The 14,473-nt window shown below is 40.8% G+C and overlaps 1 protein-coding gene across 1 annotated transcript; it reads right to left on the bottom strand.

Annotated features, from left to right (window-relative positions):
• Positions 1–1,410: 1,410 nt before the first annotated feature.
• Positions 1,411–3,127, bottom strand: LOC140464791 (probable G-protein coupled receptor 139). The gene is made up of 2 exons (XM_072560279.1): positions 3,058–3,127; positions 1,411–2,312 (listed from the first exon to the last, which is right to left on the bottom strand). Exons 1-2 carry the CDS (start codon positions 3,125–3,127, stop codon positions 1,411–1,413), a joined length of 972 nt encoding a protein of 323 aa, XP_072416380.1.
• Between the last annotated feature and the right edge of the window lie 11,346 nt (positions 3,128–14,473).

The raw sequence follows: 14,473 nt of genomic DNA, 5'->3' as shown, positions 1-14,473 counted from the left end.
TTTTTTCAGAGCCATCTGTTGATTTTTAAAGATTTCTCAATCGTCTAGTTTCAATTGCTGCATTGCCTCACAGGATGTTTTCATTAAATTCAGTTACATCTGATTCCATTACCCTATTGCATGTGTTACTAGATACTACTATGTCACTGTCGATATTATATTACACCTTGTATCTGTTAGTTATGCATTCGAACCTGTGTACAGTCATTGTAGACCAGGGGCCGTTTCCTGTATTAGTGCAATGGAGCATGCTTCATTTTACGTATTAAAAGTCTCTGCCTAATATAATTTCTGAAGAGTGAGAAAAGTGGATGCTGAATATTTACAGTAACAACACAAAGTGTGCAGAAACTCGGGAGTTCTGTTGGCAAAGAATTTGGCTAATTGCACAAATTATCTGATGGAAAGATGCAAGTGCATAATTTCAACAAAAGAGTCTGCTTCTTTTAGTTGGAAACACGTACAGTTGTAATAATCATCATCAGCTGATCACAATATATAATTGGCTAGCTGTTCTGTTTGTTAAATTAGCGTTTACCACATGATAAGAACATTGTGCAAACTCATAGAGATCTGAAAGCAAGCGATATAAATAAATGTGACTGATAATCCACATGATATCTCATTACTTCATGGAAAGTTATGTTTAATCTGAGATTCCAATTTTTCATTGTGTCGCACAGTGAAAACTATATATGTATTCAAACTGTGTGATGCATTGTATTTTATATATAAGCAAATGTGGTTCCATGCAGTATACGTGTATGCAAAGAACAATGATTCTGAATATAAATGAAATCACGCAAAAATGTACTCAGCAGATCAGGCTGCGTCAGAGGAAGTAGACAGTTACAGATTCAGATCCATAAGTTTCAACAGCTTGTATAAACACAAATACAAGTGGTGAATATTAATTCTTCCCGATATCCAATCACATTAAATTCTTCCGAGTTGTTGTGACTGTTATAATTTAAAATAAAAGATGGTTTCATGAGACAGATGTCCGCACAAAGAAAGTAGATCAGAGAAGGGAAGATTAGTTTTAGCGACATTGCCATGCGATCACTATTCACCCGGCGACTGGGAATAATGTGTTTCCAATTTGACAGAATAACCACAAAACAGTTTACGTATATTTACAGATGACATACAACCAGATATCAATTCAGCATCTGTAAAGAACGATGGGATCTCTCATAGTGAAACAGTCCATTCATACACACACACTGGATCCATTGACCTGCAAAGACAAGTCTTTAATTTTTGGAAACGACTTGAACATAATACGCCGTGACTAAACTGAGAGAATTAATATAATGTTCACCGACTAGTCTGATGGACGAGAATAACTGAAGGAAGAAGTGGAATACGACGTTTAAAATGAGAGATGTGAATGTATTTTTCACTGTTTCACTTTTTCAATGAGCCAATGATCTTGACAAAGGGATGCATGAGCAGATACTTTAAATCCTCGCGGAACTTTGTCTGTATCACTGCATAAATGAATATATTAGTGCAGGAGCTGAGCAACTGGAGCATATTTGTCGTCTCCTGAAAGATGTACTGTGGGTCATTGAAATCCAGGCCAGTGAAATAGGCCTCACCTGTAATCTGCACATAGAAGAAATGCGCGACATAAGTGACCCACAAAAGCATGAAGCTGAATGAAATGGCAAACAGCAGGACAATAGATTTCTTACGGTTAGCCATCTCTGAATCTCCTCTTTTCTCACCACTGCACAGCCTTTTACGGGCTCTGCTGGCTACTAGGATATGTCTAATGGTTAAGGCATTCAACAACATAATGAGGAAGAACGGGAGAAAAGGGGTCAAGATACGGTCCAGCCAGAGATAAGCCTGCCAGAAAGGCGAAGTGTAGAAGGGAGCTATGATGTTACAGAACCAGGGAACACCTTCAAGGATATACAAAGGCTGATAGGTGAAGAAGAAAGGCACATTCTTGAGACAGCTCATGGCGCACACCACAAGAATGACAAGCAAAGCTGTTTTCTCAGTGCAGTATATGGTTTTCAGGCTGTGGCAGCTGATAGCGACAAAACGGTCAATAGTGAAAGCTACAGTCAGCCAGACTGAGCCATCCCGTGTTGTATAAACCAGTACACTGCTGACTGTGCATCCGGGTGTGGTAGATAAGACACTGTACCTGAAGTAGATGCCACCTATCCGGTTTAAGATGACAGCGGCGATGATGACAAGGGCATCTGTCACCGCTATTGCTAAAAGGTAGTAGGTTATGCAAAGGGAAAGTCCACAACGTCTTCGCGATAGAATTATAATTGCCACCAAGTTTGCTGTATCAAAAACAACAAGAGAAATATTTATTCCAAACACCAACTATTTCTACGAGTCAGAATATACGCTGACACAATAAACGGTTGAATGATAAATTGATCCTGTGCAATTTTCACCAACTGAAAAAAATCAATCCACAAGTCCCCCTGTGCTGTCCAGAAAGCAATTCCCTTCTTTTCACCATCTACACAATGAAATACAGAAATTCACCAATGCTGCATCAACAAAATGTTCCTAATCCACAACCTTTAACATCGAGAAATTCAATTGGGGCTGATACGTGTGAAAGCCAACACATTCAACTTCATCTCTAAGCCACTCACCATCCTGAATCGGAAATACACATTGCCATTTCATTAAGTTGCGCTGGGGCTAATACGTCCTCCCTCATGGCACCGTCGATCTACCTGCCACAGAAGGACTGAAACAATGCAAGAAGGCAGGTCACCACTACATACTTGATGCAACTAAAGATTGGCAAGCCATCGTGGAACACATCCGATGGATGAAAAAAATGGTGTTCGTATTAAAACTCGGTTAAAGATTTTGCATACTCTGGTAGTTTAGGATATATAAAAAACGTTAGCCTTGCCAGAAATAGACATCTCCCAACATTGATCAATAAGTACAATCAGACAAAATATGAAGAAATATCACAAATGACACAGCAACACCAAATACAAAATGGGCGAGCATGATAATGCCATGCAAAAATGTACTAATTATTCTGGACCAATTACTTACCAGGAACACCGACAGCAGCGAGGACAGGATAGTAAATAGCATAGAAGGGACCATTTGCCGGACCATGCATTATCTTTCTGAAATCAAAGCAATTCTCCAAACTATACAACTTAATCTGTGACACAATCCAAACGTGCATAATTTATTCCATCAGAGAGTCTCCGGAGTATTAATTACATGACAGCATGCACTTCACTTACACGTTGGTGAAGAAAACATTACTTCAGTCTTTTGTTTTTTTTCAGTCGATGGATTCGTGTTCATTCTAATGGACAAAATCATGACTGCAAATTCTGCTCTCCCTTCACCCCTCACCTCAAATTATGCATTGGTACATAAAGTAAACTGAGGCCTTTGTGATTTGGAGATGCCGGTGTTGGACCGGGATGTACAAAGTTAAAAATCACACAACACCAAGTTATACTCCAACTGGTTTAATTGGAAGCACACAAGCTTTCGGAGCGACATTCCTTCATCAGGTGGTAGTGAGGGGCTCAATCTTAACACAGAATTTATAGAAAAAAATTACAGTGTGATGTAACTAAAATTATGCATTGAAAAATTGATTGTCTGTTGAGCCTTTCATCTGTTAGGTTAGAATACAGTGATAGTTTCACTTCTTTCATGTGTAAATCACAAAACCATTTTGTAAAAATAAAAGTTGCATTCTCAGGTTAGCTGTTAACAATGGTGATAGCTAGACAATATGTTGAAGTTGTTGGCTCACTGTGTTCTCTGTCTATGCGATGATGCTTAGATTGATTATAATCTAAATAGGGAGATAACGGAGTTTTGCATAAATTCATGCAGTTTTTGAACTCAGCGTTCTACATGAATGCATGCAGTTTTTGGGCAAAGTACAATGTAACCCTGCAAATACAAACTCACCCTTTAAAATATATGCGTGCATGTGCAAAACATCACCCGTTCACAGCGCAATGCCATCCAGGCTCTCAAAACCAATCACAACATTGTCATCAAGCCAGCAGATAAAGGAGGAGCCATTGTCATTCAGAATAGAACAGATTGCTGCAAGGAAGTGTACCGACAACTGAACAACCAGGAACACTACAGGCAACTACCAGCTGATCCGACCAAAGAACACAGATGAGAAATAAACACACTGATCAGAACTTTGGATCCCGTCCTTCCTAGTTCCCTACGCGCCCTCATCCCACGTACTTCTCGAGTAGGCGAATTCTACTGCCTTTCAAAGGTACACAAAGCCAACACACCAGGACGTCCCATCGTGTCGGGCAATGGGAACCTATGTGAGAATCTCTCCAGCTATGTGGAAGGCATCTTGAAACCTATTCTACAGGGGATCTCCAGCCTCTGTCGCGACACTTCGGATTTCTTACAGAAACTCAGCACTCACGGACCAGTCGAACAGGGAACATTCATCGTCACAATGGACGTTTCTGTACTCTACACCAGCATCGCCCACAATGATGGCATCACGGCAACAGCCTCAGTACTCAACACCAACAACTGCTAATCTCCAAACATCAGCCTACAACTCATCCACTTTGTCCTTGATCACAATGTCTTCACCTTTGACAACCAGTTCTTCATCCAGACACACGGAACTGTCATGGGGACCACATTTACACCCCAATATGCCAACATTTTTATGCACAGGTTCAAACAAGACTTCTTCTCTATGCAGGATCTCTAACCAACATTGTACACCAGGTACATTGACGACATTTTCTTCCTCTGGACCCATGGGGAGGAGTCAGTAATAAAACTACACAGTAAAGTCAACAAGTTTCATCCCACCATCAAGCTCACCATGGACTATTCTCATTCTTAGACACATGCGTCTCCATCAAGGATGGACACCTCAGCACCACACTCTACCGCAAACCCACAGACAACCTCACAATGCAACACTTCTCCAGCTTCCATCCAAAACATATTAAAACAGCCATCCCCTATGGACAAGCACTACGCATTCACCGGATCTGCTCAGATGAGGAGGAACGTGACGGACACCTGGAAGTACATAAGGATTGCCTCACAAGAACGGGGTACGATGATCAACTCATCGACAGCTAATTCCGAAGTGTCACAGCAAGGAACCATAATGACCTCCTCAGGAGACAGACACGTGCTGCAACTGACAGGGTACCCTTCGTTGTTCAGTACTTCCCAGGAGCTGAAAAATTACGCCAATTACAACATGTTTTTCGTGACCTGCAACACATTATCAATGGGGATGAGCACCTCACCAAGACCTTCCCCACACCTCCACTACTTGCCTTTAAACACCTGCTAAACCTCAAACAGATCGTTGTTCGTAGTAAGCTGCCCGGCTCTCAGGACAACTCCATACAACCCTGTCATGGTAGATGCTTCAAGACGTGTCAGAGTGTGGACATAGATACCACCATTACGCGTGGGGGCACCGCCCAACTTGTACATGGCAGGTACTCATGTGACTGAGCCAACGTTGTCTATCTTATACGTTGCAGACAAGGATACCCGGAGGCATGGTACATTGGTGAAAACGAGCAAAGGCTATGACAACAGATGAATGGTCCCTGCACAACAATCAACAGACAGTAGGGTTCCATCCCAGTTGGGGAACACTTCAGTCGTCCAGAACATTCAGCCTCGTACCTTCGGTTGACCATCCTCCAAGGTGGACTTTGGGACTGGCAGCAGAGAAAAGTGGCCGCGCAGAGGCTGATAGATACGTTCTGTACCCATACGGAGGGCCTCAAACGGGACCTTGGGTTCATGTCACATTACAGGTGACCACCATTGCACTGTACACGCACACAGATACTCGTACACACACACACACACTCACACACACAGAGGCATTCCTGTACACAATACACACGGACACACATATGCATAGACGCGCACACAGACACCAACACACACTCTTACAGACACACACACTCACACATGCACACCCACAGACTTAAGACACTCTGCACTCTCTAGACATAGGCACATACATGTTCTCACATTCACAACCCCCAACCCAGACAGACACACATACACACAGAAAAAGACTCACATGCTCACATATATTTTGTGGGGTGAATTTGTACTGGCAGGGTTGCATTGTATTTTATTCAAAAACTGCATACATTGATGTAGAACTCTGAGCTCAAAAACTGTATGAATTTATGTAAAACTCCATTATCTCACTTTCTGGATTAGAATCAATCTAAGTATCATGGCATAGAGAGAACGCAGGGGGCCAACACCTTCAACATATTGTCTAGCTATCATCATTGTTAACAGCTAAACCCAGAATGCAACTTTTCAAAAGAAAAGGTTTTGTGATTTACACATGACAGAAGTGAAACTATCACTGTAGTCTAACAGATGAAAGGCTGAACAGACAATCAATTTTTCAATGTATAATTTCAGTTACATCACACTGTAAATTTTTGCTATATATTCTGTTACGATTGAACCCTCCACTATCACCTGAAGAAGGAGACTCGCTCCGAAAGCTATTGTGCTTCCAATTAAACCTGTTGGACTATAACCTGGTGTTGTGTGATTTTTAACTGAGGCTATTGTGGTTATAATTGAGTGCACATTATACCCATCCGGTAATATATTGCATTCCAGCCTATGCTATGAGTTTGTTTATTTCCTTCTTTCCAGTTACAGAATCTTCGTGTGCTTGATTAAATTGCCAGTATTGTAACAGTTCATGCATCAGACTTATGGAAGGTTCTGACACATTCTCAGCTGATCAATTTCTCAAAGGTTGTTGATTAACACGAAAGAACATCTCATTTGTTTGTTGAATTCTAAGAATGTCTTTCAGCACTTGTGCTCTGTCCTGCAAAATAACATGTGCCAAAGGTGCTTCCAAGAAAAGCACTTCGAGGAAAGGATCAACTTTTTTTTGTGAACGAAAAATTCCAAAAATATTACCATGTTAGAAACAGAAAAACTGTTAGGGGAATACATTTCTGGCACAGTCTTGAAAAGGAGTAAGTCCAAAATCGTGTCAACAGGGACCTGATCAGTTTACTTGGGAAAATTAAATGTTCTCAAGCATTAATAGCTGAGAGAGACTAGGACTGTGCAAACTGTGACAGCAGATACTGTATAATAGAAAAATGTCTGAATACTTGCAGGAACCAATAAGATAGATCTGAGTGGAACATAATATCACATATAATAGAACAAAGAACAAAGAAAATCTACGTCGCAGGAACAGGCCCTTCGGCCGTCCAAGCCTGAGCCGATCTGAATCCACTGTCAAAAGCTATCGCCCAATTCTGAAGCGTCTGTATCCCTCTGCTCCCCACCTATTCATGCATCTGTCCAGAGGCACCAAAAATTAATCTACCGTGACTGCCTCTCCGACCTCTGCTGGAAATATGTTCCAGGCAGCTACCACCCTCTGTGTAAAGTACTTTCCACGTGTATCCCCCTTAAACTTTTCATCCCTCATCGCGTCTCATTATTGAACCCGTTACCCTGGGGAAAAAGGCCTTTTTTTGTCCACCCTGTCGATACCCTTCATGACTTTGTAGCCCTCAATCAGGTACTCCCTCAAACTGCTTTTTTCTAATGGAAACAATCTTAATCTACTCAACCTCTCTTCATCCTAGCACATTACATTGCAGGCATCTTAATTGTAAATATTCTCTGCACCTTCTCAAAAGCGTCCACATCCTTTTGGTAATGTGGCGATCAGAACTGTACAAGGTACTCTAAATGCATCCAATCCAAAATCTTGCACATTTTTAACAGATCCTGCCAGGCCAGGTCTTATACTCAATATCCATCCGATGAAGACAAGCATGTCATATACCTTCTTGACAAGTCAATCCAACTGTGCAGACAACTTCAAGGTACAATTTATCTGAACTTCAAGATCGCTCTGCTCATTAACTTTTTTTTTCCCAAGGCTCTACCTTTTACAGTATAGTTCGCACTGTAATTAGACCTACAAAATACATCACCTCACATTTGCTTGGATTGAACTCGGCCTGTAAATTCTCCGCCAAACTCTTCAGTCCTTCTATATTCTCCTGTATCCTTTGATATTCCCCTATGCTTCCTGCTTCTCCCCCAATCTTCGTGTCATCTGCAAACTTACTGATCAGGCCAACAAAGCCCTTTTCCAGATCATTTATCTATATCATAATCAACAGCGGCCCAAGCCACTTATGCTGCTGGAACAGCACCGGTGGTCTATTACTCTCTGTTTCCAGCTTATTATCTACAGAGTGAGAACACCCTGCACACCATGTGACTTTACTTTCTCCGTTAGTGTACTATGGGGAACTTTATCAAATGTCTTATTGAAGACCATGTATGTGATATCTACAGCCCTTCCTTCATCTATCAAATTTATCACTACCACAATGAACTCTATTAAGTTGGTAAGGTGCGATCTTCCACACACAGAACCATGTTGGCTATCACTGAACAGTCCATTCTTTTCCAAATACAAACAGATTTCTTTCCCTCTGTACCCTTTACAACAACTTTCCCATATCTGACGTCAGGATCGCTGGCCTGTAGTTACCTGGTATATTATTACTACCCTTCCAGTACGGGGGTTAACATGAACAACCCTCAGACCTCGAGCACTTCAACTGTGTTTAAGGAATCTACACAGATATCTGTCAGGGCCCCAGCTATTTCTTCTCTCGTCTCCCTCAGCAACCGAGCATACATCCCATCCAGTCCTGGGGATTTGTCCACCTTAATATCCTTTAGCCTACCCAAAACGTCTTCCCTCCTTGTGTCAAAGTGATCCAGAGTTCACAAACATCTATCTCAAATCTCAACATTCACCATGTCCCCCTCTTAAATGAATACTGATGCAGAGTAATCATTAAGAATCTCAATCAATTTCTCAGGTTCGACATGCAACCTTCTTTCCTTATCCTTTAGTGGACCAACCCTTTCTCTAGTTACCCTCTTGCTTCATATATTTAAATGAAAGGCCCTGGGACTCTCCTTAATTCTGATCGCTAAAGCTATTTCATGACCCCTTTAAGCCCGCTTGTTTCCTCGTTTAAGATTGGTCCTACTCTCCCGATATTCCTTCAAAGTTCATTTCGTTCTTAGTTGTCTGGACATTATGTATGCTTTCCTTTTCCTCCTGACTGGTTGCACGATTTCTCCTGTCATCCACGGTTAACGAATCTGGTCCTTGTTTCCAAAGGGGCATGCCTATCTTGCATTACCTTCAAACTATCGTTGAAAGCCTCCTATCTCTCAAATGTGGACTTGCCCTCAAATACTGCTTCCAATCCACATTTCACAGCTTCTGCCGAAATTTGATATAACTTTCCTTGGCCCAATTTAGTACTCTTTCCTTTGGACCACTCTCATCTTTGTCTATTTGTTTTGTAAAACATATACAATTGTGGTCAATATTTCGCAAAGAAATCCCCCACTGCAAGTTCTGCCACCTGGACTGGCTCATTCACCAACACCAGGTCCAACATAGCTCCTTCCCTCGTCGGACTACGGACATTTTGCACAATAAATCTTTCCTTGATGCTGCTTTCAAATTCTACCGAATCCATAATTCTGACATTAAGCACATCCCAGTCAGTGTTGGGAAAATTAAAATCTCCCATCACCGTCACCCTGTTTCCCCCACATCTTTCAATAATCTGTTTACCTATTTGTTCTTCTAACTCACGCACACTGTCGGGAGGCCTGTAAGACAGCCTCAACAATATAACTGCACACTTCGTATTTCTCAACTCAACCAATTATGCCTCATTGCACACACCCTCATATTGTCCACTTTTACCATTGCTAATCAGCAATGCAAATTTCACCACCACCCCCTTTGACTTCCCTCCCTGTCCTGTCTAAAGCATCAATATCCTGAAACGTTTAGTTGCCATTCAGGCCCTCCCTACAACAGTGTTATGCTCCCAGGCAGAAATCCAATCCCTAAATTCAAGTCTCTTACCCACTAAACTCCTTGAATTTAAGTATATGTAATTCAGGCCGTCAGTTCTTTTCTGTTAATCTGTTCACTCTATACTCATTATCTTAATAATATTAACATTATGATCCTTACAGTCTCTAGCTTCCACCTCACTTCCTACTCGTCGTCTCTTCTGGTTCCCCATCCCCTGCCACATAAGTTGAAAACCTCCACAACAGGCATAGCCAACTCTCTTCCAAGGACATTAGTTCTAGTCTGGATCAATTATAGACCAGCCAATTCGTAATATTCCCACCTTCCCTAGAATCGATCCCAATATCCATCAAAACAGAACCACCCCTTCCTACACCATCCCTCAAGCCACGTGTTCATTAAGCCTATTCTTTCAGTTCTACCCTGACCAGCACGTGGAACTGGCAGCAATCTTGCTACCTGAATTCTGCATTCAGGGCCTCGTCTCGCTTCGAGGACCTGCATTACTACATAATGAAGTAGTATTGTGTAAAGGAATAACGTCTGCTGCAATACATACAGAGAAGTGATCTTGCCGACTCATCTGTCAGGTATGCGTTTGAAATGTCTTATGAGGTGTTACAACAACAATAACGGTGTCAAGAATTAATGATCGATTAAAAAAAAAGATTTTCGAAAATGTCCTGTCTGAAGAGGAAATCACCTAACGTGTTGTAGGGAGTTCTTTTATTGCAACAGAAAAAGTGCCAAAGACAACTGCAAAGTAACAGTAACTTGGTTCAGTGTCTTGTTAACTGATGCAGCATCTGGTGTGACAGAAAAAGAAAAGCATATGGGATCGAGCAGAAACTCGAAATGTCAACATTGAACAGTAGCTATTTACGACTCTACACTTCCAAACTGGACCTATTCCGTTTTTGTCACTCGTTCAAATTTAGCCAATCAGTTTTATTTAAGCCCAGAATACAAAAACCCAATCGAATGTACATTTATTGTTCTTTGTCAACCTTGAAACAATGAAATGATCCAATGTTGGGAGGGTGTGGGGTGGGAAACGCAGGCATTTTGAAAGTAAGACAGAGAGTAATCTGCCATCGAAAGAGAGATTGCCACTCAAAATAATCTTCACAAAATGTCCCTTCGACAGATGAAAGACTTTTGCACTATGAGGCAAAATATGACCGAGAGATATTTTCAGCCAGAAGGCAGACGCCAATGACGACAGTGGCAGTGTGGTTTTGATATTAAAGTGACGTAATTTTCATACTTTCTTTTATGGGAAATGTACATTGCAACACATTTACAGGCAGACAACAAGCCTTTAAAAGAAAGGAAGCGTACTGTACTAAATAGGTGTCATTTAATGAAGAGTTTCAGAATTAAAGAATATGTTGATATTTTTCCTTTAAAAACTGAAATTTAGGATTGCTATGGAACTCATATTTGAACAGATCACGAGGCGATGCGAGCTTTGCTGGGTGCTTGGTTCAATTAGCAAAAGTGTTCACTGCCGTGTAGGAACAGATTTGACGCTCAGGTCTCTGATTTGGACGGGTTTAGACAGATCCAATCTCAGATTTAGAGAAATGTTTACAGTATTGGGGTAAAGAAGATCTCAGCATACTACAATGCTTCACGATTAATGTCCTATATTTGAAATAAATCATGGTTGAGACATTTTGTATAATTTACGTTTTTGTGGTTGGTTCAATTCAAAGCAAGAAAAGGCTGGTAAGATACCTGAAGAGATTCTGGGATTTGAAGATGATTTCCAAATTGCGAAGGACGTTTTGAGAGAAAGAAAAAGGCCATACGTTTAGAATTAGCAAAGAAATTAGAATTGGGTTTATCCAATGGCAAAAGAAACACTGAAATTGTAAGATAGTTAGTCAAGCACGTCGCTCGATCACAGAAACACACAACAGCAGTAGAGTTAGCTTAAACTTCAGTTGCAATTGAGGAAAATGAAGTAAGATTTTAAAAAACGGACAGAGAAGAAAGACAGAGAGACAGAGAAATAGAGAAGAAAGAGAGAGGGGGGGGATGAAAGAGAAAGAGAGAAGGTAGAGAGGCAGACGGGAACAAAAGATTAAGAAGGTGATTTAGCTGAACAAAGAGAACAAAACGAAGAGAAAAAGAGAGAAAGAGCCAGGTACAACTGGAAGAGAGAAATAAAGAGAGAGGAATGTGAGAAACAAAGCGAATTTGAACTTCAGACATTGCGACTTAGTTTGGAAAGTCAAGTTAACAGAATGGAAATGAAGAAAGAAGGAAGAGATATATAGAAATTAGTTTGTTTGATTTGAAAAACAGACTGGGAGGATGGAATGGTCAGAGAACTTATGTGAAATGCTCGCTCAGAATAACTGGTTGGCCGAGGTAATGTGTTATTTGAAGCGCTGCCATGTGAGAAGTCAAGAGATTATGAAGTTGTCCAAAATGATATTTTAATTGTTCATCAATTGATAGCAGAGGGTACAGACAGCGTTTTGAAAAGTTAAAGAAAGAACAACGCCAGACTTTCACTAAGTTGGAAAAGTTAAACATAGTCATTTCGAATGATGGGTGTGGGCCTTAAATGCATTTTCATGTATGAGGTTGTCAGATCGATTATTCTGAGGGAATTCATTAAAAACGTATTTGCCAAGATGATAAGAATTCATGCAGATGAACACAAGCTTCAACAATGAGAAGAGAGACAGAGATGGTAGATGAATATGCATTTGTGCAACAGGCAAATATTTAGATTCTGGCAAGAATATTCCAGTGAGGGATAGAACTTCAGAGAAGAGGAGGTCTTACACTATAAAGCAAGGCCTAGTGCCACTGTTAATAGTTTACCACAGGTTGAAAGAGTAAAAGCCCAAGACAGTGAAAGGGGAAGTGAAAGGTCGCGCGCGTTTTCAGTTTTATGAATATTACAGAATATTACAGAGCTAGTTGGTTTAAGAAAACACATGGAAAAGGTGTTTTCACTGCCAGAAAGCGGGGCATGTAAAGTTATATTGGTGGTCGTTAAACAAACACATGTTTGAATAGATGTGGTAAAAGAAGCTAAGCCAATGGCATTTGTGAAATTAGCAAAGGAAACCCCAGGAAACGTAAAGGAGCTGTAGGAGTGCACATAGCCTAGGCATGGGCTAGGTATGGAGTTATTGCCTTATCAAAGAAAAGGTGTGCGTTACTATGTAATGCATGCTCAGAAAGAACAGTGGAGAAGGGAAATATATAATTTGGGAGATACAGGATCTAATCAATCGCAAATATTATGAGATAAACGTATCTACACTCTTAATGACCTGTTTTAAATGAGACAACTAACTTGTGGCACAGCTGGAAAGCAATTTAGCATTCCCTTGTGCAAGGAGTGCCAACTCAAGACCGGGGAGTTAAAATGGGAGTGATTGACAATCGTGTCAGATACAGAAATGCAGCATTTTTTGCCATGAGAACGTTTTAGCAGGATCCAAGGTGGACGTGCCAGACCTTGTTGCGGAGAAACCAAAAACAGGCTAAAGAACAAGGAGCAAAAAGAAAACACGACGGAATTACACAAACTGTTTAGTAACATGATCCCACCATCAAAAGTTACATCACGAGACAAAAAAACAAAGAGAAAGGTGAAGCAGGTTAATTTCCGTTATGTCTGTGTGCGTGTGTTACTGTGTGTTGGAGTGTGTGTGTGTGTGTGTGTGTGTGTGTGTGTGTGTCGGTGTGTATGTGTTTGTGTGTATGTGTGTGCGTGTCTGTTATGTTGGGCGTGTTGAGTTTTACTCAGAAAATAAGGCAAATAATATTCCTGCAATTATATGATTTGGAGATCCTGGTGTGGATTGGAGACTGCAAAGCTAAAATTCACACAAAACCGGGTAATAGTCCAATAGATTTAATTGGAATAAGTAGCTTTCGGAGTGTTGCTCCTACCTCAGGTGGTTGTGGGGTACACAATTGTAAGACACAGAATTTAGATCGGAAGTTTACATTGTCATGTAACTGAACTAATACATTGAAAAATACGTTGATTGTTTGTTAAGTCTCCCATCTGCTAGAAGGACCATGTTAGTTTCTCTCCTTGCATATGAAAATGGCAACACTTCTTTTTTTAAATTTACATTCTCAAGTGAACTTTAGCAATTTGTGTCAGCCTAGATATCGTATTGGGTATGAACACCTCTGTGTGCTGTTGTCTGTGCCATAATGGTTAGACTGATTCTAAGCTTTAAAAAAATGAACATAATCTTACATGTATTCATGCAGATTTTGAGCAAAGTACAATGTAACTCATCAAATACAAATTCACCGCACAAACTTGTTTGTATATGTCTGCAGATGGATATGTGTGTGCGTGAGTGTGTGTGGGGGTGGTTTGTTGGGTTGTGAGTGTCTATGAGAGAGTGTATGTGTGTGTGAGAGTGTAAAGGAGTGAACGTATGTGAGAAGGTCCGTGTGTGAGTGTGGGAGTGATCGTTTCTCTAGGAGTGTGTGTTTTATCAGTGGGAGTGTTTCTGTGTGAGTGTGTGTGTATAGGAGTGT

Source organism: Chiloscyllium punctatum, chromosome 40, assembly GCF_047496795.1.
Source record: "Chiloscyllium punctatum isolate Juve2018m chromosome 40, sChiPun1.3, whole genome shotgun sequence".
In the NCBI taxonomy this organism is placed as follows: domain Eukaryota; kingdom Metazoa; phylum Chordata; class Chondrichthyes; order Orectolobiformes; family Hemiscylliidae; genus Chiloscyllium; species Chiloscyllium punctatum.
The sequence above is the reverse complement of the archived record's forward strand: the minus strand, read 5'-3'. Positions and strand labels throughout refer to the sequence as shown.